At 43.1% G+C, this 26,852-nt stretch overlaps 1 protein-coding gene and 1 long non-coding RNA gene across 5 annotated transcripts in view; one reads left to right on the top strand and one right to left on the bottom strand.

The window, feature by feature from the left end:
• The window catches only part of THSD7A (thrombospondin type 1 domain containing 7A), a 221,815-nt gene extending 206,667 nt beyond the window's left edge, over nt 1-15,148 (top strand). For 2 of the 4 annotated variants that reach the window (XM_080974550.1, XM_080974549.1), the window contains 7 exons: nt 785-959; nt 3,055-3,228; nt 4,509-4,604; nt 8,340-8,422; nt 8,784-8,994; nt 10,050-10,137; nt 11,764-15,148. In XM_080974550.1, coding sequence (XP_080830676.1) covers nt 785-959; nt 3,055-3,228; nt 4,509-4,604; nt 8,340-8,422; nt 8,784-8,994; nt 10,050-10,137; nt 11,764-11,848 — 912 coding nt within the window. In that variant the 3' untranslated portion in view covers nt 11,849-15,148. Of the gene's footprint in view, nt 1-784; nt 960-3,054; nt 3,229-4,508; nt 4,605-6,616; nt 6,710-8,339; nt 8,423-8,783; nt 8,995-10,049; nt 10,138-11,763 lie in introns of all 4 variants that reach the window. The other 2 variants (XM_080974551.1, XM_080974552.1) reach the window with 2 other exon arrangements.
• Nucleotides 15,149-15,486: 338 nt separating this feature from the next.
• LOC308460134 lies at nt 15,487-22,716 on the bottom strand. The gene is made up of 3 exons (XR_013978488.1): nt 22,661-22,716; nt 21,400-21,463; nt 15,487-15,672 (listed from the first exon to the last, which is right to left on the bottom strand). It is a non-coding gene; the product is annotated as an uncharacterized lncRNA (long non-coding RNA).
• Nucleotides 22,717-26,852: the final 4,136 nt, after the last annotated feature.

Raw genomic sequence — 26,852 nt, 5'->3', positions numbered from 1 at the left:
AATCCATGTTTGAATAAGCAAAGTTACTATCTGCCCATCATTACACAGCTGTTGTGTCAGGAGGAAAGATTCTACCTGAGTCTTACCTCTGACATGCTGGTTTTCTTTGTGTAAGGAAAGTTTAATGCAGGAGCACAAACTTATTTTTATTATATTTATTTCTTCAAATGTATATACTACTAGAGTGTAAGAAAAACACACAAAGCAGTTTACAAAAAGCTACAGTCACAAACACATTCTGGCATGGTGCAACCTCTTTCTGAATATTTGTGGTAGCGTGGTTCAAGGCAACAGATCTAAAAGATCTAGGGTTTTGCTTAATCAGAAAGCCTACATGATTCCAGAGGGAAATTTCACACTCAAAAGTAAACTTAACAAACCCACTGAATGTTGATTGAGTAAAATGACTTTCTGTTATTTTACATTCAGTAAGTACATTATGATAAGACTTTTGTTTCCCTGTTCACTAAGAAAGTATGCCTGTCGTCATCCATAAAATTAGAAAATATGCACAGCTTGATTTCTCTCAGATCTCTTTTGTGCTAAGCTTAAGGAGATGCCAGAAGAGATCAGAAACTAAACAAGATAGGGCAGAAGCACTAGCCTTGGCTACCACAAATCATATGAACTTTGGCAAGCTAAATGGGATTGATAAACTTGGGCTGCCTGCCAGCTGAGAAGTCCCATTGAACATTTGTGGAATTCTCTTCACCCTTGTGAGGAAGTAGGAGCATTGGCTTTCTCCACCTGCAACTTAATCCTTTTTATGGTTCTCTTCTTCCAGAATGCTCAGTGTGGAGAAGGGACAAGAGTCAGAAACATTTCCTGTGTGGTCTATGATGGATCCAGTGATGATGCTGGGAAAATAGTGGATGAAGAATTTTGTGGGGAAATTGAGCCGGTTGTTGATGGCAATAAGAAAATGGTGCTTGAGGAAACCTGTACCCTACCTTGCCCAGGTGACCAGCTGTGTTTGCATGAATGATGAGTCTCAGTTGAACCCTAGAAGGTTATGTTCTTTCCCACATTGCATTGCTGTATGCTACAGCAAGTCAGAGGAGTTATCTGCCCACTCAAGAGTTTCATAAGAATGTGATCTATCGTTGTAACACTAATATTTACTTACCGGTAAATTATGTAGCCCCTTGTGTGGTTGCACTGGAAACCCAGACAAGAGGGAGTAGGCAGGATTGGATCCTTATAAGAGAGGGAACCCAAAGGTATGCAGGAAAAACCTGCATTTAAGAAGAACCCCCAAGCCCCAAACTCAGCAGGACCCAAAGGCTGCACATGGATGCAGTACTCATGCTCCAAGTGCCAACAAACATTACTGTTAGAGAGCAGCAGGGTGATGTGAGCTCTCAGCCACCTGGTGCTGTGGGTTAGGCTCAAGGGTGAACTCCCTTCCCATAGTTCCTCCTACTTTCAACTTGGCAAAGAGACTCTGTGATGGCTTTGGAGCCAAAGGAGAGAAGGAGCAAGCTTTGCTCTTGGTCCTGATGCCAGCACAGGCCCTTGAACACCTTCTGAGATGGATTTAGCCTGTAATTATTCCAATTTAATGTGATTTCCCACCCACCTTTTAAAAGTAAATGTTCAGAAGCAATTACAGCCTGTACTAATAGCTCTGAGCCAATTGTTCTCTAGTTGTCCTTCAGTTTCCACCAGGTGCTGATTTGGGTGAAGGTAATTCCCCCATCCCAAAGCCCTTAATCTTACACATTGATGGCTGTTCATTACTGTTCACAACTGCTGTTTCGCCCTTTGGCTGCTGCTATTTGTTCCTCTGTTTCATTCCTCCCCAAGCGATTTAGGCCAATCTGGGGTCACACATGACACCACAATGTTTAAACTGGTTTTGTGTTCATTATTGTCCTTAATGATGACAAAAAAATAAATAATGATGATGTAAACTGCCTTTTAGGGCTGGAAAGAGGCATACAATGTTTGTATACATATAAAAATAAACTAAGATTTTGCTACATGCTGACATCACTAAGGGCAAATGAATCCCATTAGAATGGAGTTGAAGCTTCCTGCATTGGCCATATGGGCACTATTAGCCAATCTAAGATCACCCTTATGAATCAAATGCTTTCTTGGGGTTTTTATAACAATATTTGAAAGAATGATTATGGGCAGGGCTGTAGGTTCAGATAAAGTTTTTAACAAAACTTGCTCTCTAATGTCAGCTCAGTACTGGATCCTAACAGCAAATTTGAACAAGTGCTACAATGTTTCAAGCTCAAATTTATTGCTCTTTAACAGATAATCTTTAAAAATATAGAGGGCGGGGGGTGGGACGTTGTTGCTGTTCACTCATAATTTTGTAGAGGAAGTGACCTTTGCTTGAATGGCCCCACAATTCACCCAAGAAAAGATTAACTGCCCTCTGGGGATGGGTTAATGATGCACTCTAGTTAATGTTTCCAAAGAACACTACATGCCCTCCTATTATACATACATCGTTTATTCAATAATTCATTTCTTTACGCGAGTCCTTAATGTTAGCAAATAAAATCCCCTTCATTAAGGCATCCTGTTAAACATGGAGTTGATTTTATTTGTTGTCAACATAATGTAAGGCAACATGAATTTTTAATAGTCCTTTTGCTAAAATAATTAAAGCTCCAAACTCATTTGCAAGCCTAGATGCCTTTTTCACTTTATGGCCTCCATACACAGGGCACGATTGACAAAGCTGACTTTCCACATCCACTTAACCCACGTTCACTTAACATGCTGTGTTTCGTGTGGCTCTGAAGCCGTAAGAAAGCTTTGGGTGTGATATATATTCTTTGCCGCTTTCAGATCATGAATACCGAAATACCAGATACACAAATGAGCAGATTATCAGTTCAAATAGCCAAGTCTTTTTGTGCCATCACTTTGGGGCTTGGGTGAGGTTTATTAAACACTATGCTGGGGCAGGAGATCCATTATTTGCAACCAAATAATCCTATACAAATCTTTAATACTAAGATTGTGGCATAATGTTGCAAATCCCCCTTGTTAATTAACTTCTTCATTAATACTTTTTGCATTATTGGGCAGGTGACTGTTACTTAAAGGAGTGGGCAGAATGGAGCCTCTGCCAGTTGACCTGTGTAAATGGCGAAGATCTTGGCTTTGGGGGAATACAAGTTCGATCTCGAGCAGTGATCATTCAGGACCTAGATAATCAACACCTTTGCCCAGAGCAAGTTTTGGAAACAAGACAGTGTAATGGTGAGTGTTAAAATCTATAGGCAAGTGAGTGCCAGTTTTAAAGTATAGTGGTACCTTTGGATGCAAACGGGATCCGTTCCGGAGCCCCGTTCACATCCTGAAGTGAACGCAACCTGCGTCCATGCGTGTGCGCGGGTCGCGATTCACCGCTTCCGCGCATGCGTGAACAGCGAAACCTGGAAGTAATGCGCTCCATTACTTCCGGGTCACCACAGAGCGCAACCCAAAAAGGCTTAACCTGAAGCAACTTCAATCCGAGGTACGACTGTACAGTGGTACCTTGGGTTAAGTACTTAATTCGTTCAGGAGGTCCATTCTTAACCTGAATCTGTTCTTAACCTGAAGCACCACTTTAGCTAATGGGGCCTCCTGCTGCCACTGCGCCGCCGGAGCACGATTTCTGTTCTCATCCTGAAGCAAAGTTCTTAACCTGAAGCACTATTTCTGGCTTAGCGGAGTCTGTAACCTGAAGCGTATGTAACCTGAGGTACCACTGTATATGTGCTCTGTTAACTCACCATTGAGCAGGAAAAAAATAGAACAGGGAACCAACGTGCTTCTACAGAAACAAGAACAGAGGATAGAGATTTTGACTCTGCTGCCCTGAGATGGAGAGGTAGGGAGCAATGTTCAGCTGTAGAGCATGCACTGCATGCAGAAGGTCTCCAGCTCAGGCTAACAATCATAGGGAGCAGATTTGGGAGATTCCTTAGGTTTAGAGCAGGGGTGGTGAACCTTTTTATCAGGATCAGCCTCACCAGCCAAATTTGACAGGCTGTCCACCAGTCAAAACCCTCCCCATGGCTTTGCAAGTCTTTCTTTAAACCCAGCATTGGAAGTTTGAACAAGAAACATGGGGGGACTTGCAAAGCCCTCTTTGAAGCGGCCTCCACTCCATCCTTTCGCCAAGTGCTGTGAGATGCCTTTGCTTGCAAAACGTGCCTGTTTTTCTCCTATCCCCTTCACTTGACCGAGAAGGGAGAAAAAGGTGGGATTTGCTAGCAAAGGCTATGGGGGAAAACAGACTTCTCCAGTGTTCTACCTATGCTTGCCTGACAGGTTATGTCAAATCATGTCACATGATTCCAGGTTGGTGGAATTCTCTAGAAATGGCCTCCTGGGCCAATTGTAGGTGCTGTCAGGCTAAACTAGGCCAAGGATTCCTCACTTCTGGTGAGGATAATGCTGAGCTAGATGAACCAACTCTGTAAAAAGCAGTTCCCTATGTTTCTCTTAAGCCAAATGGAGGATTTCTGACTGTGCTACTGTTTCCAATTCAGATGGTCAGTGTTATGAATACAAATGGATGGCCAGCCCATGGAAGGGATCTTCTCGAACAGTATGGTGCCAAAGGTCAGATGGATTGAATGTTACAGGTAAGCATTCTTCCCCTTTCACAATCTTGAACACACTGAACCTTTTTCAGAAAAAGTAGAAATATCTCTTTGCTATGATCTAGATTGGGGTGCTGTGTTGGGACCCCCAGCAGGGCTTGCTTGACATCAGGCAAAAACCTTCCTTTTAACCTGGAATTTTGGCCCTTAATTTGAAGGGTCTAAAGTACTTGAGGCCTCTTTTAATGGGACGGGTTCTGCAACACCTGACTTTTATTTGTATTTATGTGGGGGCTTTGGGGGGCGTTGATTTGTTGTAATTGGTTTTTAGTGTTTATATTGTGTTGTCAGTTGCTTTGGGTTGCTTCTGTGAGTAATAATAATGTCAGTGGTAGACACCATGTGATTAGTGTTTATGATTGCTTATGAAATTAGCGAATTCTTACACAACATTAATCCAGGGATTATTGACATGATAGGCTGCAAGAGGTTACTTAAGAGTCATTAAAGGATTGTTACGATCAGACTACAGGTATTAAAGTTCCACTGATATATGTGCTTCAGAGCTCATTGAAGTTTCTTACGAAATGTTAATGAGCACTCATGAAAGCTTGTGATTATTAGCTTTGCATTGGGTTCCTGAGAATAGCTAGTTACGGTGTAAGCCAAACCATAGCAAACAAGCTCCTTTAGCTTTGGATGTAATATGGATTGGGAGCGGTAGAGCACATCCATGGAACAGATTTCTACCACTTCTATATATTTGTTAGGTCAAAATTCAGCCAAGCCTAAAGCACTTCTATGTCTTGTTGATTTCAAAGAGATTAGCACACCTAAAACTGCTTCCCATTCAAGTCGGTGGGATTACATTTTGGCTGGGTTGTGTCTTCAAAGGTTTAGAATGGGCTTCTCAGCTGCTATTCTCAAAGCAGTTTCCAGCAATAAAAATGATGGATTGTACCCACTGTCAAGTTTGCCTTGGAGAAAAGCACTTCTACTCACACAACATGAGTTTTGCTCGTTCCCCACCACCACACACACCTGCGGCAGCTCTCCATGTAACATAGCGACTCTTAGGAGCAACTTTTCAGGGAAGTAAGTGAGCAGTGGAAACTGGCAAAAACCAGATATCCCACCTTGTGAGAGTAGAAGTGCTTTCTGCTAAGAGAAAGTTGCCATTGGATATAACCCTATAATTACTATGTAAAACTTTTTTTTATATAAAAGCATATAATCATAACAATTGGCACAAACTAAGAAATAGCATTTGAAATAGCAACTCACCAGCTGCATCTCAGAGATCTACCTGAACATAAAATGTTTTTGCAGCTCCCACCCCACCCAACAAAAGAGGCTGCCAAAAGAGCACACTTGTGACAGGAGAAGTCTCATTTTTCAAGGGGCCACCACTAGAAAGACTACCTGCCTCAACACCAATGTTTCTAACATCTGCATAAGGCTCTGGTTTTTAGAAAATGAGGAGAAATATATCTAGGATAAGGGGTGTGCCTGTATATATCTAGACTCAGGGCCCATCCACACTTTTGTTTATCCTGTGATTTCTAGTCATGGGTTAAATAGGTTTCTTTTTTGCCCCTCTGCTTTCCCCTGGAAAACCTGCTGATCACTGCTGAATTGGAACGATCTGCAGAAAACCCAAGCGATGTTTTCCCCAATTCAGCTGTAAACAGTAGGATTTCCTATTGAAAGCAGTGGGGGTGGGGATTACAGCACTATTCACATAAGCTTTATTTCCTCATTCCAAGGCTAGGATTACCTCATGGATAGCCATTCTACACTGGTTGTTTGTTTTTTAACAGACATTATGTGCAGTCTTCTGAAAGTAAGAGGGCTAGGCCTAAAAACATTGCACTGATGCTGTAATGCTTCTCTGTAGCAGTGTCAGAATGTCTATGTGCTATCTTGAAGCTCACTCGGTTCAACTGCATTGACATTTGTATTTGCTTATAGAGCAGTGTTTCTCACATGTTCTACTTCTATCACAGCATAATGGTTTCGAGCGGCCTTCTTATATCCAAGTATTATTTTTACAGATACGTTAATTCAAAATGAAACGGGTGATGAAGCTGCTCTTTCCTCCTGCAGCCCCCCAGATGGCTGACATTTTGCATTAAGGGCATTTACAGGCATGTTCATCTTATTGCCAGGACATTCGGAATTTATTCCATTTCACTCGCCAGCTAGCAAGACTGATTTGGTTCTCTGTTAATCCTAATACCTAGCTGCATCTAATTGCATCTGTTATTGTCAGGACTTCATCATTGTTTCTCACCAGTACATGGGCATGGCTGTTTCAGGATGCAGCAGCAAACTTCTATTGAGTGGGCAGCTACATTGTACTGCTGAAGTTGTTTGAGGAAGAAATGGGCAAACTGGGTACTACTGAACGATGGCAACAAGGATCCTGGCTCAAAACAATGATGAAAGCCTGTGTGTGCTTCTTTGGTTTAAAACAATAACTGTGCCACATACATAACCTTCTAGCTACTGAGAATTAAGAGCAGAACACCAAGAAAGATCAACTCTTGAGAACCAAAATATTTGTTTTCAGTTACTTGTTTCACTCTAGTCTTGAGCATGTTGTCTTGCCATGCATGCAACAGCCTTTAAGGAAGGGGATGGGGAACATGTGAGCCCCCAAATGCTGCTGGACTACAATTCCAGCTATCTCTCATCCTTGGCCCTGCTGACTGGGACTGACCTGAGTTGGAGTCCAACAGCAACACCCCCCTACTTTAAGATTGCATTACACTATAAAGTATAAAGGTCTCGCCCTAAGACAGGCATAGGCAAACTCTGCCCTCCAGCTACAACTCCCATGATCCCTAGCTAAAAGACTAGTGGTCAGGGATGATGGGAATTGTAGTCTCAAAACATCTGGAGGGCTGAGTTTGCCTATGCCTGCCTTAAGAGATAATAATTCTCTTTTCCACTAAACAAGAACATTTCAGAGAAGCATGGAAAGTAAAAAACAAAACAAAACATGATGATGGGGTCTGAGCTTTTTTTAGGAGATTGTCCATAAAAGTTGTTGAGCTTTTTTGGAAGATCACAGGTAAACCCCCCCCCCAAAAAAGAGGACATTGTGATGGGGGGCAGGCTTTTGTCAGGGAGGAGGCTTCTGCCGGGGGGGGGGGCAGTGCAGAGCCTCAGTTAATTATTTTTAATGCTTTTCAATATGTTTTGAGGAGTTGGGGGGAAAGCTGCCCCCTGCACCCCTTTGCTACACCCATGGGTCTATGCTAGTAGTATAACAAAGCCAAACATACAGTGGAGACGGTGTTTCTCCCAAACGTTGCATGGTAACCTACCCCCTTCTTGCTTGGGGGGGGGCCTGCGAATTTGCTCGGTGTTTGGAGGATCAAGACAAAGGACGTTCATCATGTAGTGAATATGTTTTCTCCCATGTATCATGTTTGACAATAGTACTGTTAGCGGCATTAAAGCCATCCTGCCAAGAACACAATTACCTCTCAAAGTTCAACATCCGTTATCCCCTGCACATTTTCACATACACAGCCAATTACCTGTGTGAGCCGTAAAGAAGAAAATGGCATCTGGCACACCGACATATTAATGAGACATAGAGCGATGCCAGTAAATCCATCCGTTGCTGTGTCCTTCCTCGGAGAAACTGCGAAGGAGTGGGAGAGCATCCTCTTCCATTATGGGATGTCACTTTTCCTAGCTGCAGCAATTAGCTTCCTCGGTTCAGAGGCACAGTTGTGTCAAAATGTGATTTGTTTTGTTCTGCAGGAGGCTGCTTAGTGATGCGCCAGCCAGATGTTGACAGGTCATGTAAGCCACCGTGCAGCCAGCCCTATTCTTATTGTAGTGAGGTATGTGCTACTGTGTCATAACAAGCCACCCATCCAGCATGTGGCTCCAGTCACATGTTGGTGCATGATATTGAATTGTGGGGACTGCAGCGTTCTTAAGATGCTTAGCTGCAAGTAAAATCTCAAAAGGGAACCCCAATACTTCTTGGAGATAAAAAATAATGTTTGAGCTAGTTGGTCAATATTTGGAAGCTGGGTGGACATAGCTAAACCTCTCCCCACTGCCTCTGGGAAATCTTTCCCCCACCACAGCTTTTCCGTGGTAGAGAGTGGCCCTTTTTAAATTGCTCCATGACACATCATGTAGTGCTCAGCGATGTGTGGATTTGCAACTGTATGTAAAACGCTTGTTCCTCTGCAGACCAGAACATGTGCGTGTGAAGAAGGGTACACAGAAGTAATGTCTTCTGATGGCACACTTGAGCAGTGCACTCTCATCCCGGTGGTAGTCATCCCCACAGTGGACGACAGAAAGGGAGATGTAAAAACCAGTCGAGCTGTAAACCCCACACAGCCATCCAATCCCCAATCAGGACGAGGAAGGACTTGGTTCCTGCAGCCTTTTGGACCAGGTGAAGTCTCGCATGCATAGTTAGTGCTGCTAAGTGCTTTTGTAGAAGGTGGTGGGTTTTTCTGGCCTCTGCACAATTTTAATGCAGGAAGAGCCAACAGCTTATCCCCTCTGTTAACAGCATGAATAAGAAGTGGTATAAAAAGTTAAAGGCAAAGGACCCCTGACAGTTAAGTCCAGTTGCGAACGACTCTGGGGTTGCGGCACTCATCTCACTTTAGTGGCCGAGGGAGCTGATGTTTGTCTGCAGACATTTTTTCTGGGTCATGTGGCCAGCATGACTAAGCTGCTTCTGGTGAAACCAGAGCAGCGCACGGAAACACCGTTTACCTTTCCACTGTGGTACCTATTTATCTACTTGCACTTCAATGTGCTTTCGAACTGCTAGGTTGGCAGGAGCTGGGACCGAGCAATGGGAGCTCACCCCGTCGCGGGGATTCGAACCACCAACCTTCCAGTCGGCGAGCCCTAGGCTCAGTGGTTTAGACCACAGCACCACCTTTGGTTATTATTTTTTAGTTCTTTGTGTACTCATACACTTGTACTGATAGTTCTTTAACTAAAAGTGTTAGATTTCAGAATGAAACTTAAGTTGAATAAGCAGGCACAGGGTTGAAGTAGAAGTTGCCCCTCTGACTGCCAGCCCCTAAACACATTCACTGACTGGGAAGTTGTTGTGTAGCTTGATCAATAGTGTTAATGGGAATCTAGTTGGGTGGGGGGAGAAACTTCTGTAATATCACCTCTCTGGGCTCTAGGCACATACTGTATTTGTTCTGAATCTTATCAGTCCTTGATTACCACTTGAGTTCACAGAATGAACAGGGCAGGTTTTGCTCTTCACTCTCTGGCCCTTTTTGTATCGACACATTGCACACTGATGTTGCAAGGAAAGGTGCTATGTCAGATAAGCAATTTCATGCAGCATCCAAGATGCAATATGGAACAATATCACTAACCGTACCTGTGTGAAAGCCTTTTTATTAAAACAAGCTTTAAAACTTTTTTTGTTGAGTACTAACTTGCAGACTGATGACTAACATTCATTCTTTTTAGATGGGAAGCTGAAGACCTGGGTTTATGGTGTAGCTGCTGGTGCATTTGTTTTGCTCATCTTTATTATTTCTATGGTATATCTAGCCTGGTGAGTTCTTTAGTCATTTATTATTTTTGCGACTAGTGTTCCCCAAGCTGATAACCTTCCAACATTGTGGACTGCAACCCCATTCATGCCTAACCTTTGACCAGGCTGACTGGGGCTCATGGGAACTGGAGCCCTAACAACATTTGGAAGGCATCAGGTTGAGGAAGGCTATTTTAGACTATAAAAGTAGTGAGCATGACCCATCCATGTATATTCCTACAGTTTTGCCCCAAATCAGTTTATTCCATCCACCTTAGTAATGTCTATTAAGTGATTGCAAAACTAGTTTTTATTGCTGTATGATTCCATTTGCCACAATGTCAACCAGCTTTTTTGGCTATTTTTACGTTTGTTCTACATTTCATTGTTGTTGCTGGATTTTTTTCAGCAAAAAGAAAAGGGGAAAAGGTACTTGATTTTAATAACAATGCCTAATGCTTTTTGTTTTTAAATTCACTTAAGAAGATATGACTGCACCTTCTGTATTTGTACTGAACCTGTTGTATTAATGGAGGTGGGTTATAAAGCTATTTAAGTTTATGTTGGGCCCAACATTACAGTGAAGCTACAATCTACAACTTTTTATTGCTGGGTTTTCCTATCTAATCTTTGCTCAAATCCAGAAAAGACCATTCAAAATTACTGGATACAAATATGAGTTGGATGTTAACTTTCATCAGAAGTTTGACTTGAATCAGACAATTAGTAAATGCAACAGCCAAGTACTGTATTTTTCGCTCTATAAGACGCACTTTTCCCCTCCTAAAAAGTAAGGGGAAATGTGTGTGCGTCTTATGGAGCGAATGCAGGCAGGAGGCTCTGCTCAGCGCTCCCTTTAAAGAGCTGTGTGGGAAACGCCCCCAAGAGCTGCACACATACTCCACGCGCTCTTTAAAGGAAGCGCAGCTCTTGGGGGAGCCTTAGCCGTGCGCAACCTCTCCCGGGCAGGGGAAGAAGGCTCCCCTTGCCCGGGAGAGGCTGCGTGCGGCCAAGCAAGAAGCCTGGACAGCCAGCGGGATTGCTGTGCTGCGATCCCACTGGCTGTCCTGGCTTCTAGCTTAGCCGTGCGAAGCCTCCGCAGGGCAGCAGGGAGCCTTCATCCCGCTGCCCTGCAGTGGCTTCTTATCCCTGGCTTTTGCAGGAGGTGGGGGAAGGGACAGAGTGTGGCTCTCTCACTTCCCCCACCTCCCACAAAAGCCCCCAAGAGCCGCGCTCCCTTTAAAGAGCCACACGGGGTGTGTATGCGGCTCTTGGGGGCTTTTTCCCAATGAAGGAGAAGGGCAGCCCGTCAGTGATGGGCTGCCCTTCTCCCCCCTCAGGGAAAAGCCTGCAAGCACCGCACACATGCTCCACACGGCTCATGAAAGGGAGCGCTGAGCAGAGCCTGAGATATGTACAGGCTCTGCTCAGCACTCCCTTTAAATAATTTTTTTTCTTGCATCCCCCCTCTAAAAACTAGGTGCGCCTTATGGTCAGGTGCGTTTTATGGAGCGAAAAATACGGTTATCTATTTTTTGCTGTTAACAGTTAAATCTTAACTCACATGGGCCCAGATAAGTAAATTGTTTTGACCATTTTGTGATCTGAATTTTTAAAGTTGGTTTTTCCTCCCCTCCCATGTTGCAGCAAAAAGCCAAAGAAGCCTCAAAGAAGACAGAACAACCGTCTCAAACCTTTAACGCTGGCTTACGATGGAGATGCAGATATGTAAAATAATGACTTCCCATTGACTTTAGTCTCTTGAAACTAGTGTTCAAAGACAACACATACGTGTGTACGTTACTGAGCAGATGTTACACCACAAGACAAAAAAAAAGACTTCACAATGGCCATGGATATTCCAAGAAACATGCTTTGTTCTAGACCATCAGTCAGTACAGCAAATTATGGTGGCAAATTTATCTTGTTAGCACAGCAGCTGGGAATCTTAATGTGGCCTTCTTTGAAACTTATGAACTGCAAAACCGCTTGTGTCTCCAGCCCATTGTATATGACCTAATATTGACATCTGAGTGTCTTGATGCCAGAACTATCTGCTGCATTAAGCTAATGTAGTCAGTAAGCATGAGGAGATCATACCAAGATGTCTAGAATGCTTGATATACAATTTATATACTCCGTTGCACCATATGTATTAACTTGTCAAATGATATACTGGCTAAAGGGGCATTTTAGAGCTTAGCAACATGTTAACTTTAACTGACAATAACAACCCAATGAGCAAGTCCTGGCATTTTGGCAGGGGAGGGTAGGTTTTCTTAACCTCTTTCCCAGGGTGCAGGCTTGCAAAAGACTCTGTCCTATACGACCAGTTCCAGGTACTAAAGCGTCATATAGACACACTTATCAAGGAGAAAAGCATTTTCAGGTTCAATGTTTTATAGAGGTTGTCTGGAAATTAATATCCGTGTGTAATAAGTTTTTACTTTCTCTTACTTTCAAACTGTTGCCTGCAACTTTTTTGCTACATGGAAGGCAATTTTTTGCACTATATTAGTGCAGCATGATATGCACTTATTACCTAGTATTGCCATAGAAACTGCCTCTTTTCAGAAAAGGATGAAGGAAAGGATGCGGCAAATCGCATCGCACAGACGTTTATCAGTAAGTTCTTGAGTCCTGTTGAGAGTAGAGATCAGTTTCTGGACTGTGACTGGATCAAACCAGCTAATGCAAGTACTGTTTATACCATTTCTTGTAACAGCAGCTGTTTTGTAGTCAATACCATGGCAGTAACATTAAGTGTCTACTTTCTGATTCTGTCCAACTTCTACAGATAATAGATTTTCAAGTTGATTTCTAATTACTTTGAAGGTTGTTTACAACTAGATTTTTATATTGCTAACTTTGTAAAAAAAGAAAGAAAGAAAAAAGTGGTTGCCCACTAATCTTGGGGAAAATACTTATCTAAACAATAATCCAATATTTTCAAGCTGAAAGATGCAAAATATCTGTTTATTTTTCTCTTGCTAATGCACTGCTGAAGAATCAATAAGCACTCTTTCCATTTGAAATAACCTGGTGTAGTCTTGACTGATTCCACCCCACCCCATCCTGACTCAAGAAATATTTTTTAAATTCTTAAACATTATTGTCCAACTGCCTAGTTGAAGTGTGGGGGCTCTATTTCACTCTCAGAGCTTCCTTGCCTATTGATTTCAATGGATAGAACTGATCAAGAATTCCTTTAAATGAGACACAGCCAACCTACACCGCTCCGTGAATATTCAAAACTGTACAACTCCTTTATCATATTTCTGGCAATTACAGCTGCTTAATCTCTAGTAACCTTTTCCATTCCAATGAGTTTTTGGTGTATTAACTTACAATATGAAGCCCCTTTAGCCGCTAGAAATCCTCAACCTTTGCAAAATGTAAGGTCAATATTTGAAGACATCATCTATGTCTGTCTAGTTGCAGGTTAATGAGCAATACAATTAATCAACTTTATCAGGCATCCATTACACATTAATGATTTTAGTTCTAATTTCTCAGGTTTGTATCAATAAGCTAAACCATTCCTAATGCACCCCGCTATATTGCCCGTTGATAAAAGTCAATACTCTCAGCTGTTTCATGCAAATATGGCTACCTAGACAGGAAAGATATGCATTTATTTTTAGCATTGCTTCACAATTAGGTTTATGAACTTGCTTCCACCATGAAGTCTCTGGTGTTGACACACACACACAACGTCAGAGTGTCTTCTCTCATGCTGCTTTTCGTTTGTTTTTCGAAATGAGGATTTATCATAACTTGTGAATCTGTTATTAGCAGTAAAATAACAGGAATACAAGGGTTATTCCAAGCAACCTTGAGAAAGGTTCAAAATAAGTGGATATAAAACACAGCCAATTTACTGATATTAAATGTTGAGAAACTGACTAGCAAATTGAATGAATGGTTAGTTGAACTTTTACTACATTATCTGTGCAATCCTATGCATGCTTACTTGGAAGTAAGTCCCACGGTGTTTGGTGGGACATGCTCCCAGGTAGGGATTGCTTCACAAGACATGTGCATCTTCAATTTACAGTACAGGGTGTAAAAAAAAAAGGGGGAAAAAGATGCACAAAGGATGTTCTTTAATTGTAAAAAGAAAGAATTATTTTAAAAGATTATTGAGAGGAAGGCTGTAGGAAGGCCACAATTGCAGTCTGGATTATGTTAAATCTAGAGATCAGAACGGTAGCACTGAAACAGGAATATAAGAAGTATCTGTATAAAAATAAGTTGCTTTTAAGATGTGTTTCTACAAATCCAGTGCCTAAAGCAGCCACTTCGGTAGATTGTTAGTTTGTGAAAATAATGTTTTCAGTGACCAATTCTCTTTGATCCATTCCAAAAATAGCTGACTAGACATTTTCTTCTTATTGTGGAGGTTTGTAATTTCTGTTTTAAAATGGTGGGTTTTAAAAGATTGTTACGTCTGCTTTGAGAACTAGAACAATTCTCCTTCAATGTTTGCTGGTTCTGAACAAGCCTGATTATATTTGTTACGGTCTCTGGATCTTAAAATCCTCATCCTATCACAGAAATTTTAAGCATCATTTTTTTCAAATTCAGCACTACATACACAAAATGATTTCAGCAATTCTGTAATCATCACTGTAAAAAAAAAAAATCACTGGAAGGAAACAGATCTGTCTTTTTACCTTTTGTAAATTGTGCTCACCCAAAGTTTAAAAAAATTATTTTGCCTAACTTAATTTACTTGAAAAGATTTTTTTTTTTTTTTTTTTTTTTGGTAGAGTATGGAGGCGACTGTCTGGGGAAAATTTGCTTTTTGTTAATTTGTAAATGGTGTAATGCATTTTTATTTTTTAAATTATGTATATTTCTTTTTTTAATGCACAAAATGTTTATGTACTACTGCAAATTTGTGTATATTGTCACCAAACATTATTCAGTTAATGCAGATCACATGTGAAAATGTAAAAAGTCCTTACATTTTCATATGGGAGATTTGTACATAACTGCGGTAATGCAGACAATAAATATTAACAGAAAACTGGTGTGTCTTGGTCATAACTGAAGTGTTATCTGGTCACGGAGTAACAACAAACATCACCTTTTCAGGACTGAAAGGTGTGAGGTACCTGAGTGCTGCACACCACTGTGCCTGTTAAGACCAAGAAAATAAAACAAATCCAGTAAGACCCTTTGGATCATGGAAGCTGGAAGAAGGATGCTCAGCTGAATGGGGCCCAGATGAGAATTTCAATGCAATATAGAGATGTCTGCTATATGCATAGAAGCTTACTTCTATCCCTTCGTGGGATTAGTGTGAATGTGTGGCATAGAAGCAGGAGGGAGGGATAGATATCTCAAGCTTGTCATTAGCAGAAAACCTTACAATGTCTTTTAAAAAGAAGAAAAGTAATTTTCCTTTACCTCCCAGAGAAAAGATGGTGATAGGCTTTAGATAAAATATGGAATCACTTTTATCATACCTTTTTTTCCCCTGTTCTGGGCCAAAGGCTTCAAGTTCACCAACCTCTTGCTCTAAACTGCCTCCAGAAATTTCTGCATGCTCTGGAATAACAAAATTCACAAATGATTGGCATAGTTTAGCATGTATGGAGAGAATGTTAATACTCTTGACAGGAAGACACATGGCATATTGTGTGCTCCCCTCCCCTCTTTGGTATCCCTCCCTGCTGGACCACTTTTCTTCCATTCCTAAAGTGATAAGAACAGATGGCCCTTCCCCCCCTCAGCTGGATATTTGCTTCGCTTTTATTGATCGCTCTGACAGCTTTAATCCACTTTGGAGGTGGGCAGCTTCAGCTTTAATTGGCTATATAATTGGCAAATAATGCACTTGAAATACATCCTTAGGGTGACTTCAGGTACCCAAGGTTCCTCCACATGCAAGCTATATTCTGCCATTTCTTGTGAATGCAAATATGTGGTGCGATTTCCACACACCAAAAAGGGCACTGTGTGTGGTTGACACTGGCACCGCAACGCAACAACAAAGCCACACGTCTAGCTTTCCAGAGGCAAACCCACATTGTGTGCCAGACAATGGTTACAGTACAGCTCAAAAATAAGATGCAGAGAGGCAAAGCCATATGGAAATATCCTTTGACTTCAGTCAGGAGGTCACTTAGTTTGACAAAAACAGTCCCACATTAAGCAGACCTGTGGGATTGCAGGCAACACAAACATTTTGGACATCATGCCTGCTGAATACAAATGTTTGTTCCATCTACCAGAATGAACCTTTGACATAGTGTGGATCAGATTATTATGCTGAGATAGGATCCGAACCTGTGGTTCGGGTAAGGGGCAGCATAATCTGTAATGCAATCCGATACCAAATTAATAAGATCTTTCTCTTCCCCTAGTCAGAGTTGACTTTTAAACACTTCTCCCAAAGTGGTTTCCTACTGTCTCTGGAGGAATATTTCTGTTCCCATTCTGTCTCTCAAATATCCCTGAACATGCTGACATCAAAGGCATTTTAAAAAGTCACTAATGATTGTGTATTTCAAGGACCATTTCCTTTCATTTCTTTCTTGTGTCTCCTAAAAGAAGACAGAAGCGGAAGATGACATGATAAAGAACACCGTGTGAGCTTCAACTTAACACCACTCTAAGAGGGAGTTCTGAAAGTAAAGAACCAAACTTCTCCCCATCATAAAGGGGAGGGGGGGGCAAGAGGGTCCACCAGCTTTTGTTGCTTTTGATGCAATCCAATTAGTTAAACAGAGACCTACTGCTGAACAAAGTGAATCACAAGTCACTCCTAAACTTTGACTAGGAAAACCCTAAAGCAGGTATTTATAGCTAGGTTCAATGTGAATCAAAGCAGGGCTTAGATTCAAAAGTGTCCCATTAGGAAGAAAGGGCCTCAACTGTGATGGGGGGGGGAGGTGATAGACGTGGACCGATAAAACAACCTAGAAGCCATCAAAGCAAACTAAATGAAAAGATTAATGAAGTCCAGGTGTAAATGAAAGCACGTCTCCAGCAGGTTTTAATGAAGCTCGTGTAGTACAGAGGATGGGTGGAGTGTTAGTGTGAAAATTGTATTGAAAACAACTATTAAACGAAAAACCTAGGAGTGTTTCAGGACTGCCAAGGAAAGGATTTGGAATAATTTTCAAATATACACAGAATATAATGATGCTGAGAACCGAATTCCCAAGCCCAGGTCAGCCTTGACACAGCTCCCAAGTTTACTGGAGAAAAGTTGTCCAAAGACACTTTTTTGTATTTGCATTCTGGGGTTGAAGAAATAACTGGAATAAGACCTAAAGCATACCAGCTTTCTCATACCATGAAGTCAAAGATAGGAACTGATCCCTAAGCTGAACGATATGACAGGGTGTTTGTACGTTACAATTTTCAGCTATTAACACACCTTATTTTCACCTCCCCAATTTACAAAGGGGCATGTCCATTCCTCCTTTTGCTGCAGGGCCATGCATGCAGGGCAGCCTTCACACCTCTTACCGACTGCTCTTACAGGCACACATAGTGTCAGGCTTCAGGGACTCGGCTTCCTTTCCCCTCCCCCCTTTGGCCAGAGATAAGCAGAAGAAAGCGAAAGGAGTCGCTTACCAGTTAGAAATTTTAATGATCACAGCGAGAACAAAGAATCCATTCCTTGGAATGAAGGTGCTCCCAATTAAGGTTTCCACCCATTTCCCCCCAGTCTCCCCCGTCACTTCCGCATCTTGCAACCTGATCTCGCAACCACTGTGCTATTCTGTGCTGCCACCTTATCTGCTCTCCTTGACCTTGGACTGAGCGGATGGACACTTTCCAGCAAAAGGGAGTCTGTTAATTCTCTTTCTCCTGGTTCTCCTCCTCCTAGCTATTCCCCACTCAGTACTTCCCAGCTTCTGCCTTCTGAACTATGTCCCTCTGCAAACCACTGTTCTAAATCAATACTACCGTATTTTTCGCTCTATAACACGCACCTGACCATAACACGCACGTCGTTTTTAGAGGAGGAAAACAAGAAAAAAAATATTCTAAACGAAACAGTGGATGTATGATTTTTGTGGTTCATGCTGTGGCCACAGACATGTGATCTGACGGTGAGTTTGGAGTAGCCCAATGCAAAAATCCTGAGGATCCATGTGGATCCATGCTTTGTAACCACGTTTTTGCGCCATTGTGGCCCCATGAAACAGTGGGTGCGTGTGTTTTTTGGTGCAGGCTGTAGCCATGGACATGCTAGGTGATCTGATGGTGAATTTGGGGTGACCCAGTGCAAAAATCCTGAGGATCCATGTGGATCCGTGCTTTGTAACCACGTTTTAAGTGGGGAGGGAAGGAAAAGCGCTCAAGGGACAAGGAGCACGCATGGGGGTGTGTGGAGAAGGATTCTGCTAATAATGCAGGAGAGGCTCCTCTCCGGCTTTGCTCCTTTAGAACAAGCAGGCTCTGCGTCTCTCCCTCCTCCCCGGCAAGGAAACCACGATAGTAACCACTCTGAGACAAATCAAGAAAAATTGCGACCAACAATCTCCCCCAACAAGCGCAGTGAGGTCAAAACACATACACACACGCAGAGAAAGAACTGGCCCTAAAGTCGCAGGGCGCTGGAAGTCGCAGGGGTGCTGGGGGAGTGAACAGGAAGCAAGAGAAGGAGAACGATCCCTCACACACACAGAGACACACAGAGTGTCAATTCTAAAATCGCAGGGAGAGTGAACGGGAAGCAAGAGGAGAAGGAGCCCTCACACACACGCAGACACACAGAGTGTCGATTCTAAAGTCGCAGGGGCGCAGGGAGAGTGCAGGGGCGCAGGGAGAGTGAACGGGAAGCAAGAGAAGGAGAAGGAGCCCTCACACACACGCAGACACACAGAGTGTCGATTCTAAAGTCGCAGGGGCGCAGGGAGAGTGCAGGGGCGCAGGGAGAGTGAACGGGAAGCAAGAGAAGGAGAAGGAGCCCTCACACACACAGAGACACACAGAGTGTCAATTCTAAAGTCGCAGGGGCGCTGGGAGAGCGCAGGGGCGCAGGGAGAGTGAATGGGAAGCAAGAGAAGGAGAAGGAGCCCTCACACACACACAGAGACACACAGAGTGTCAATTCTAAAGTCGCAGGGGCGCTGGGAGAGTGAAGGGGAAGCAGGAGGAGGAGAATGATAGCTCAAGCACACACACACACACACACACACACACACACACACACACACAGCCCCTACAGTGGCTAATCCAAAATCGGACAGCAAAAAACTGCAGGCAGGGACAGAGAGCAGGGGTTGTTTTAAAGCAGCCAACTCCCGCTCTGCTTCTCTCCCTCCTCCCCAGCTCCGCTAGCTGACAGGAGCCGCTGACACCTGCTTTGCTGTTTCAAAGCGAGCCACGGACTGCTCACGACTGCAGCAGATTCCCCCGCCATCTGTAGGCATTCGCTCCATAACACGCACAGACATTTCCCCTTACTTTCTAGGAGGAAAAATTTGCGTGTTATGGAGCAAAATTTACGGCACTTCCCTGCTCCAGGGAAGATTCAGGATCCTGATCAGGCGCAGGGGGAGGGGGAGGCTCCCACCATTCCTCCTCAGTGCAGCCACCCTCAGCACGGTCCCTGACACACAGATACTTTCTGATCAGAAACGTTACTTTCTCTACAACCAATCACTTTGCCTGCTATCCTGCTTTTGTTGAATTAATTAATTAATTAATTAATTAAGCAGTGTGGTAGGTACACAAGCTGCTGTGAACATTCATTAGTGCACCAGAGTCACAAGTGCCACTGGCTTGTTCTTCCTATGAGCATGCACTCAAATCCCAAAGCAATATTGTTCCTAGTACTTTTTTTTCTCAGTTGTGGTTTTGCGGGGCGGGGGAGAGGGGAGAGGAGAGAGAGAGAATAGTTTGCAAATGAGAAACTGGAGCTTATTAAGTATTCCCATAGGCTCTGATCCAATTCTCCTAGCAGGTAACTCCAGTTAGATATTTGGGACAGTGCCGGTTAGTGGCTTGTTCGTTAAGAAAGAGGAAAGGGGAATTATATCCAGCTCTTTCCCTTCCTAAGCAGCTAATTGCTGCTATTGCATATCTAACACAACGTCTGTGTGTGTGTGTGTGTGTGTGTGTGTGTGTGTGTGAATGGATACATAAACAGATACCCTATTCCAGGGGTAGGCAACCTAAGGCCTAGGGGCCGGATCCGGTCCAATCGCCTTCTCAATCCGGCCCGCAGATGGTCCAGGAATCAGCATGTTTTTACATGAGTAGAATGTGTGTTTTTATTTAAAATGCATCTCTGGGTTATTTGTGGGGCATATATTTCAAAATATAGTCCAGCCCACCACATGGTCTGAGGGACAGTGAACCAGCCCACAGCTGAAAAAGGTTGCTGACCCCTGCCCTATTCTCATAACAAGGAATGCTATCTGAGACATTCCTCAATTCTATATTCTGTCAGCTGTCCACTACTTGAATTTACTCTCTCCACCAGTTGTCCTGCAAAAATTTCTGAAGCATGAAGTATGGATTTAGTAATGCTTCATACAATGGCTTAGTAATTTAGTAATGTTTTATACAATGGCTAATCTCACAACAAATAATCTGTACTTCCTACAGAATAGCTGCAAGCTGAAGCACACACTGCAGTCTTAATGAAGGGTTGACTTTAGATTATGGGCAGTCCTTGTGACTTGCATGGGGCCACCTCAGTGCCACTGTCTCCATTGCTCACTTCTTCTTGCCCTCTGCTTTAGGTTAGTGTTGCAGAGATAAGACACGTGAAGGCCTTGGAAGGTGCCTGATACCAACTTTGGCCCCTGCCTTTGCATTTATTATCAGAATAAATAATAGAGGCTGAAAGAAAAACAAGTGTGCAAGGAATCCAAAAAGGGCATCTACAGAATCTTCCCAAGATTTATCAGTTACACGTGCCAAACACACAGAGGTATCCCTTAAAATACGAGTTGGAACTGCTCACCTTTGTCTTGGGGCCTGTGGATATAGGCCATATCTTGACAGTCACTATTTTGTGAAATTGCATACCTGAACTTAAGGTTTGTGTATGCAAAGTGGATTAAGGCAACTCAATCACCCTAGCAGAACAAAACCAATTAAAAAAAAACACATCACAGGCTTTTTCCAGGTTGGAAAGTGACTAGGTAATTCATTGAAAAGTGTGGGATACACTGGGTTAAAAGTGAGTGGGGCTGGCTCTGATTCTGTTCTCTTACAATTGTAGGTATTAGCATTTCACTATTAAGGGTCAAGCATGGCTGCTTTCAAACTATGGGCTAAAAACTAGAAGGAGAAAGTACATACCTGTGGGAGCATCCTGGAAAACCACAGGCCCCTTTCTTTGCAAAAGGACAAATTGTCAATTATCCTGCAAAGAACGAGAAAGAAAGCAGCATTTGACTGCAAGATCAAAAACATGTCATGGGAGTTCTCTTCCAATTGTCTGCTACAGACCCTATTTGGTCTCTATAGGACTATTACAGGGGAGCAACTCTGATGGGAACAGCACAAGTAAATTACCGACTGATTGAAGAAGTGGCAGATAACTGAAGTGTTTCCTGCCTCCACTGAAAGTATAGAAGATGTGCTCAGAATGCACTTTAGAAAGCAATTCACAATCTCTATCTGCCTTTCCCAACCTGGTGCCCTCCAGATGTGTTGAACTGCAACTCACATCAGCCTCAACCTGCATAGTCATGCTGGCTGCGGCTAGTGGGATTTGTGGTCTAAAATGTCTAGAGGACATGGGGAAGGCTGGTGTATATGCAACTGGGAACAGAGCATATTTGGGGTAACAGCTGGCTCACTCAATTCCAACAGAATTCCATGGGTCTTTGGCATTAATTAAGTTCTGGGTTAGAATCAGGGGAGATGGGAGTGTGATTTTCCTCTTTTACCTACCACTTTAATACACTGTAACTACAGCTGACAGTAGATTTGACTTCCTAGCACCTAGCACATACCTAGTACCAAACAAAAGGGTGGGGAATCTTCCCCTTCCCCAATGTTGTTGTTGGGATGTTAGGGGAGGGGTAGTACCTCTGGTAGGGGACACATTGTGCTCCTTCTGGAGTAGTCTGTCCACCTTTGGTCCCCACGCTGCACTCAGTGCTCTCCTGTGGCTCCATGAAGCTGCTGGCATGTGACAACAGCTACATCCCAGCTTAGACTGGCTGGCTAAACCAGGTGAGGGTAGCCAATGGGTCTCAAACCCTCAGTGAGGTAGAGGACTCCCCCTGCATGTGAGGACAGGCTCTAGCGGATTGAGCAGACAAGAGCAAAAGCGGGTCTCTGTCGAGACTGATGGATGCCAGCAACAGCTTCCTGCATCCCTGACTATTGGTTTATGCTGTCTGGGACTGATGAGCTGGAGACCAACAACATTGGGGTGTGTGACAGGTTCCACGTTCCTGGTGTAAATCATCTAATTCTTGTCTGAAGAACTCGGTCTGGCTTCTTACAGCATTTTGTAGGGGGCAGGCCAGTACCCCCACCCCCCACATTTATTCCACTTTGAGGACAGGGTGAAAATTCTAAGACTTATTCCTCTGGAGGGTGGTGTTACCTTTTAACTATGAAATGGATTTTTCTTTAACTGGGGCAGGAAGTCTTGGTGTTGCATTCCAGCTTCCTAAGTAAAATGGGGATGAAATAAGAGATGAAAGGGGGGAGAAACTTTAAGCACTTCATATTCAAAAGGTCTTTTTAAAAATGTTTGACTTCTTATATTTTAATGTTTGGTGTTTTATTGTGCTTTCATATGTGCTGGAAGAATGGATGGGGAAAGCCAGCCAGAAGGGTGGGATATAAACAAAAGAATAACAATAAAATCAGACGCCCCACACCCCTGAAAGCTGCTCAACATTTCCCTCCTCCCACACTTCTCCAGGGAGACTAATGGTCCAATAAAAAGGAGGTATTCAGCCTAGTCCTCAAATGATCATAATTATGACTATCCTGTGTTGCTATCCCAATATTCTGTTTTTAAAGACCTTATAGACCTTTAGTTTGCAGGAAGCAAGAAACCACCAGCAACTGGAATTAGGGAATGGGAAGCTGTGTTACACCAGGTTAAACTTATTTAGCCCAGATTTGCCTATGCTAGCTGCCACTATGCGGGCAGGAGTCTTTCCAATCTGCTTCTGAAGCTAGTGCCCCAACACTGAGCTTTCATCCTTTCCCATAGTGGTAGCAGTCAGGTAGCATTTGCACCAAAAGGTATGACAAAGGTGGAAAATGCAAAAGAGAGCAAGAGTTTAAAACAACCTGGTGATCAATTCTGCAAAGTATATGGCTTGTGTCTTGCAGTGAGGAAAACAGTTATGGCTACAAGCCACAAGATGGCAGGCTTGTCAAACTTCCTTGGGATATTTGAGCCGTCCTTTTGAACATAAGGAAAGCTTCAAGTTCACAAAACAAAAAATTCTGACTAGGCAGCCCGAATATGTTAACTTATGCATTTTGCACAAACATTCCACAATCTTTTAGAAACAGTCTTTGCTCTGCTCTGAGTCCAGATAAGAATGCAAAGTCATCCATAAGGAGCAGCTCTGGCTAAAATAATAATTTTCATATACTCCCTTATTTTAGGGAGCACCAGGGTGGCGTTCATGGTTCTCCCCCTCCCAACTTTATCTTCACAACAATGCTATGAGGCAGGCTGGACCTAAGGGACTTCATTGCCAGTAGAGGACTTGAACTCATTTTGCCCTCGCCCATGTCTGAGCTCTAACCACTACACCGCATTGGCTTCCTGCACAGCACAGCACACCCGACTCCCAAAATCAAATATATATTTATTCAAAATTCAGCACAGGCTAGCAAGCTGTTAAGTATACAGTGGCTAAAGTTATCAGTGTTTCAAAATGGCATGCTATCTTTTGCTTCTGCAGTTTCTTGAAGATGGACTTCTGGCAAGCGATGGGCTGCACCTCACAACGGTTGGGAGAAATGTTTTTGCCAAAAATCTCAGAAACCTCATCAGGAGGGCTTTAAACTGACTAATGTGGGGGAGGGAGACAGTGCTCCTGAAGGTAGGAGTCTATCAATTGATGAAGATGATCATCCAAATGTCATAGACCAAATGGAGCAAACAGCACACAGACCTAGTGGTGGGAGGAAAAAATCCTTAAATAAGAGTCACGGGGGAATGATTAATGGACTTCAATGTCTGTACACTAATGCGCAAAGCATGGGAAATAAACAAGATGAGCTTGAGCTCTTGGTACAGCAAACTAAATATGACATAATAGGCATCACTGAAACCTGGTGGGATAAGTCCCACGATTGGAATGTAATAATGGGGGGATACAATCTATTTCAGAGAAACAGACCAGACAAGAAAGGAGGAGGAGTGGCGTTATATGTCAGGGATGTGTATACCTGTGAAGAGATGCAAGATTTAGAACCTCAAAACCAAAGTGAGAGCATTTGGGTCAAAATTAAGGGAGAGAAGAATAACAGTGACCTCATTGTGGGAGTTTACTACAGATCCCCAAGCCAAACGGAGGACATAGATGATGCCTTCCTGGAACAGATGGCCAAGCATGCAAAAGGAAGGGAGATAGTAGTAATGGGGGACTTCAATTATCCGGATATTTGTTGGATGTCAAACTCAGCCAAGAGCATAAGGTCAAACAGATTCCTCACTGGCCTTGCAGACAACTTCATTGTCCAGAAAGTGGGAGAAGCAACAAGAGGAACAGCCATTTTAGATCTGGTCCTAACCAATGTTGATGACCTGGTTAGTGGGGTAGAAGTGGAAGGATCATTAGGCGCAAGTGATCATGCTCTTCTGAAGTTTACTATACAGCGGAAAGGAGCAGCCAAGCATACTAGGACTCAATTTCTTGACTTTAAGAAAGCTGACTTCATAAAACTTAGGGAAGTGCTGGGTGAGATCCCATGGACAGTAATACTAAAAGGAAAGGGAGTTCATGATGGCTGGGAGTTTGTTAAGAGGGAGATACTAAAAGCACAACGTCAGGCAATACCAATGAGACAGAAACATGGAAGGTGCCTAAAGAAGCCAGGGTGGCTATCTAAAGAACTTTTAACTGAGTTAAGATTAAAAAAGGATGTGTACAAAAAATGGAAAAGGGGGGAAACCACCAAAGAGGAATTCAAACAAATAGCCAGCATGTGTAGACACAAAGTCAGAAAAGCTAAAGCACAGAATGAACTCAGGCTTGCTAGAGAGGTTAAAAGCAACAAAAAAGGCTTTTATGGGTATGTCCGTAGCAAAAGGAAGAACAAAGAAACAGTGGGGTCACTCAGAGGAGAAGATGGTGAAATGCAAACAGGGGACACAGAAAGGGCTGAACTCCTCAATGCCTTCTTTGCCTCAGTCTTCTCCGATAAAGAAAACAATGCCCGACCTGAAGAATTTGGAGCAAATGATTCAGCAAAGGAAACACAGCCCAGAATAACTAAGGAGATAGTACAAGAATACTTGGCTAGTTTAGATGTATTCAAGTCTCAAGGGCCAGATGAACTGCATCCAAGAGTATTAAAAGAACTGGCAGATGTGATCTCAGAACCACTGGCAGTCATCTTTGAGAATTCCTGGAGAACAGGCGAAGTCCCGACAGACTGGAGGAGGGCAAATGTTGTCCCTATTTTCAAAAAGGGGAAAAGAGAGGACCCAAATAATTACCGCCCAGTCAGTCTGACATCAATACCAGGGAAGATTCTGGAGCAGATCATTAAGCAAACAGTCTGTGAGCACCTAGAAAGGAATGCTGTGATCACCAACAGTCAGCATGGATTTCTGAAAAATAAGTCATGTCAGACTAACCTGATCTCGTTTTTTGACAGAATTACAAGCCTGGTAGATGAAGGGAACGCAGTGGATGTAGCCTACCTTGATTTCAGCAAGGCATTTGACAAGGTGCCTCATGATATTCTTGTAAAGAAGCTGGTAAAATGCGGTCTTGACTATGCTACCACTCAGTGGATTTGTAACTGGCTGACTGACCGAACCCAAAGGGTGCTCATCAATGGTTCCTCTTCATCCTGGAGAAGAGTGACTAGTGGGGTGCCACAGGGTTCTGTCTTGGGCCCGGTCTTATTCAACATCTTTATCAACGACTTGGATGATGGACTCAAGGGCATCCTGATCAAATTTGCAGATGACACCAAATTGGGAGGGGTGGCTAACACCCCAGAGGACAGGATCACACTTCAAAACGACCTTGACAGATTAGAGAACTGGGCCAAAACAAACAAGATGAATTTTAACAGGGAGAAATGTAAAGTATTGCACTTGGGCAAAAAAAATGAGAGGCACAAATACAAGATGGGGGACACCTGGCTTGAGAGCAGTACATGTGAAAAGGATCTAGGAGTCTTGGTTGACCACAAACTTGACATGAGCCAACAGTGTGACGCGGCAGCTAAAAAAGCCAATGCAATTCTGGGCTGCATCAATAGGAGTATAGCATCTAGATCAAGGGAAGTAATAGTGCCACTGTATTCTGCTCTGGTCAGACCTCACCTGGAGTACTGTGTCCAGTTCTGGGCACCACAGTTCAAGAAGGACATTGACAAACTGGAACGTGTCCAGAGGAGGGCAACCAAAATGGTCAAAGGCCTGGAAACGATGCCTTATGAGGAACGGCTAAGGGAGCTGGGCATGTTTAGCCTGGAGAAGAGGAGGTTAAGGGGTGATATGATAGCCATGTTCAAATATATAAAAGGATGTCACATAGAGGAGGGAGAAAGGTTGTTTTCTGCTGCTCCAGAGAAGCGGACACGGA

Source organism: Podarcis pityusensis, assembly GCF_964106645.2.
Source record: "Podarcis pityusensis genome assembly, chromosome: 12".
Classification (NCBI taxonomy): Eukaryota; Metazoa; Chordata; class Lepidosauria; order Squamata; family Lacertidae; genus Podarcis; species Podarcis pityusensis.
This window is presented reverse-complemented; position numbering and strand designations above follow the sequence as displayed.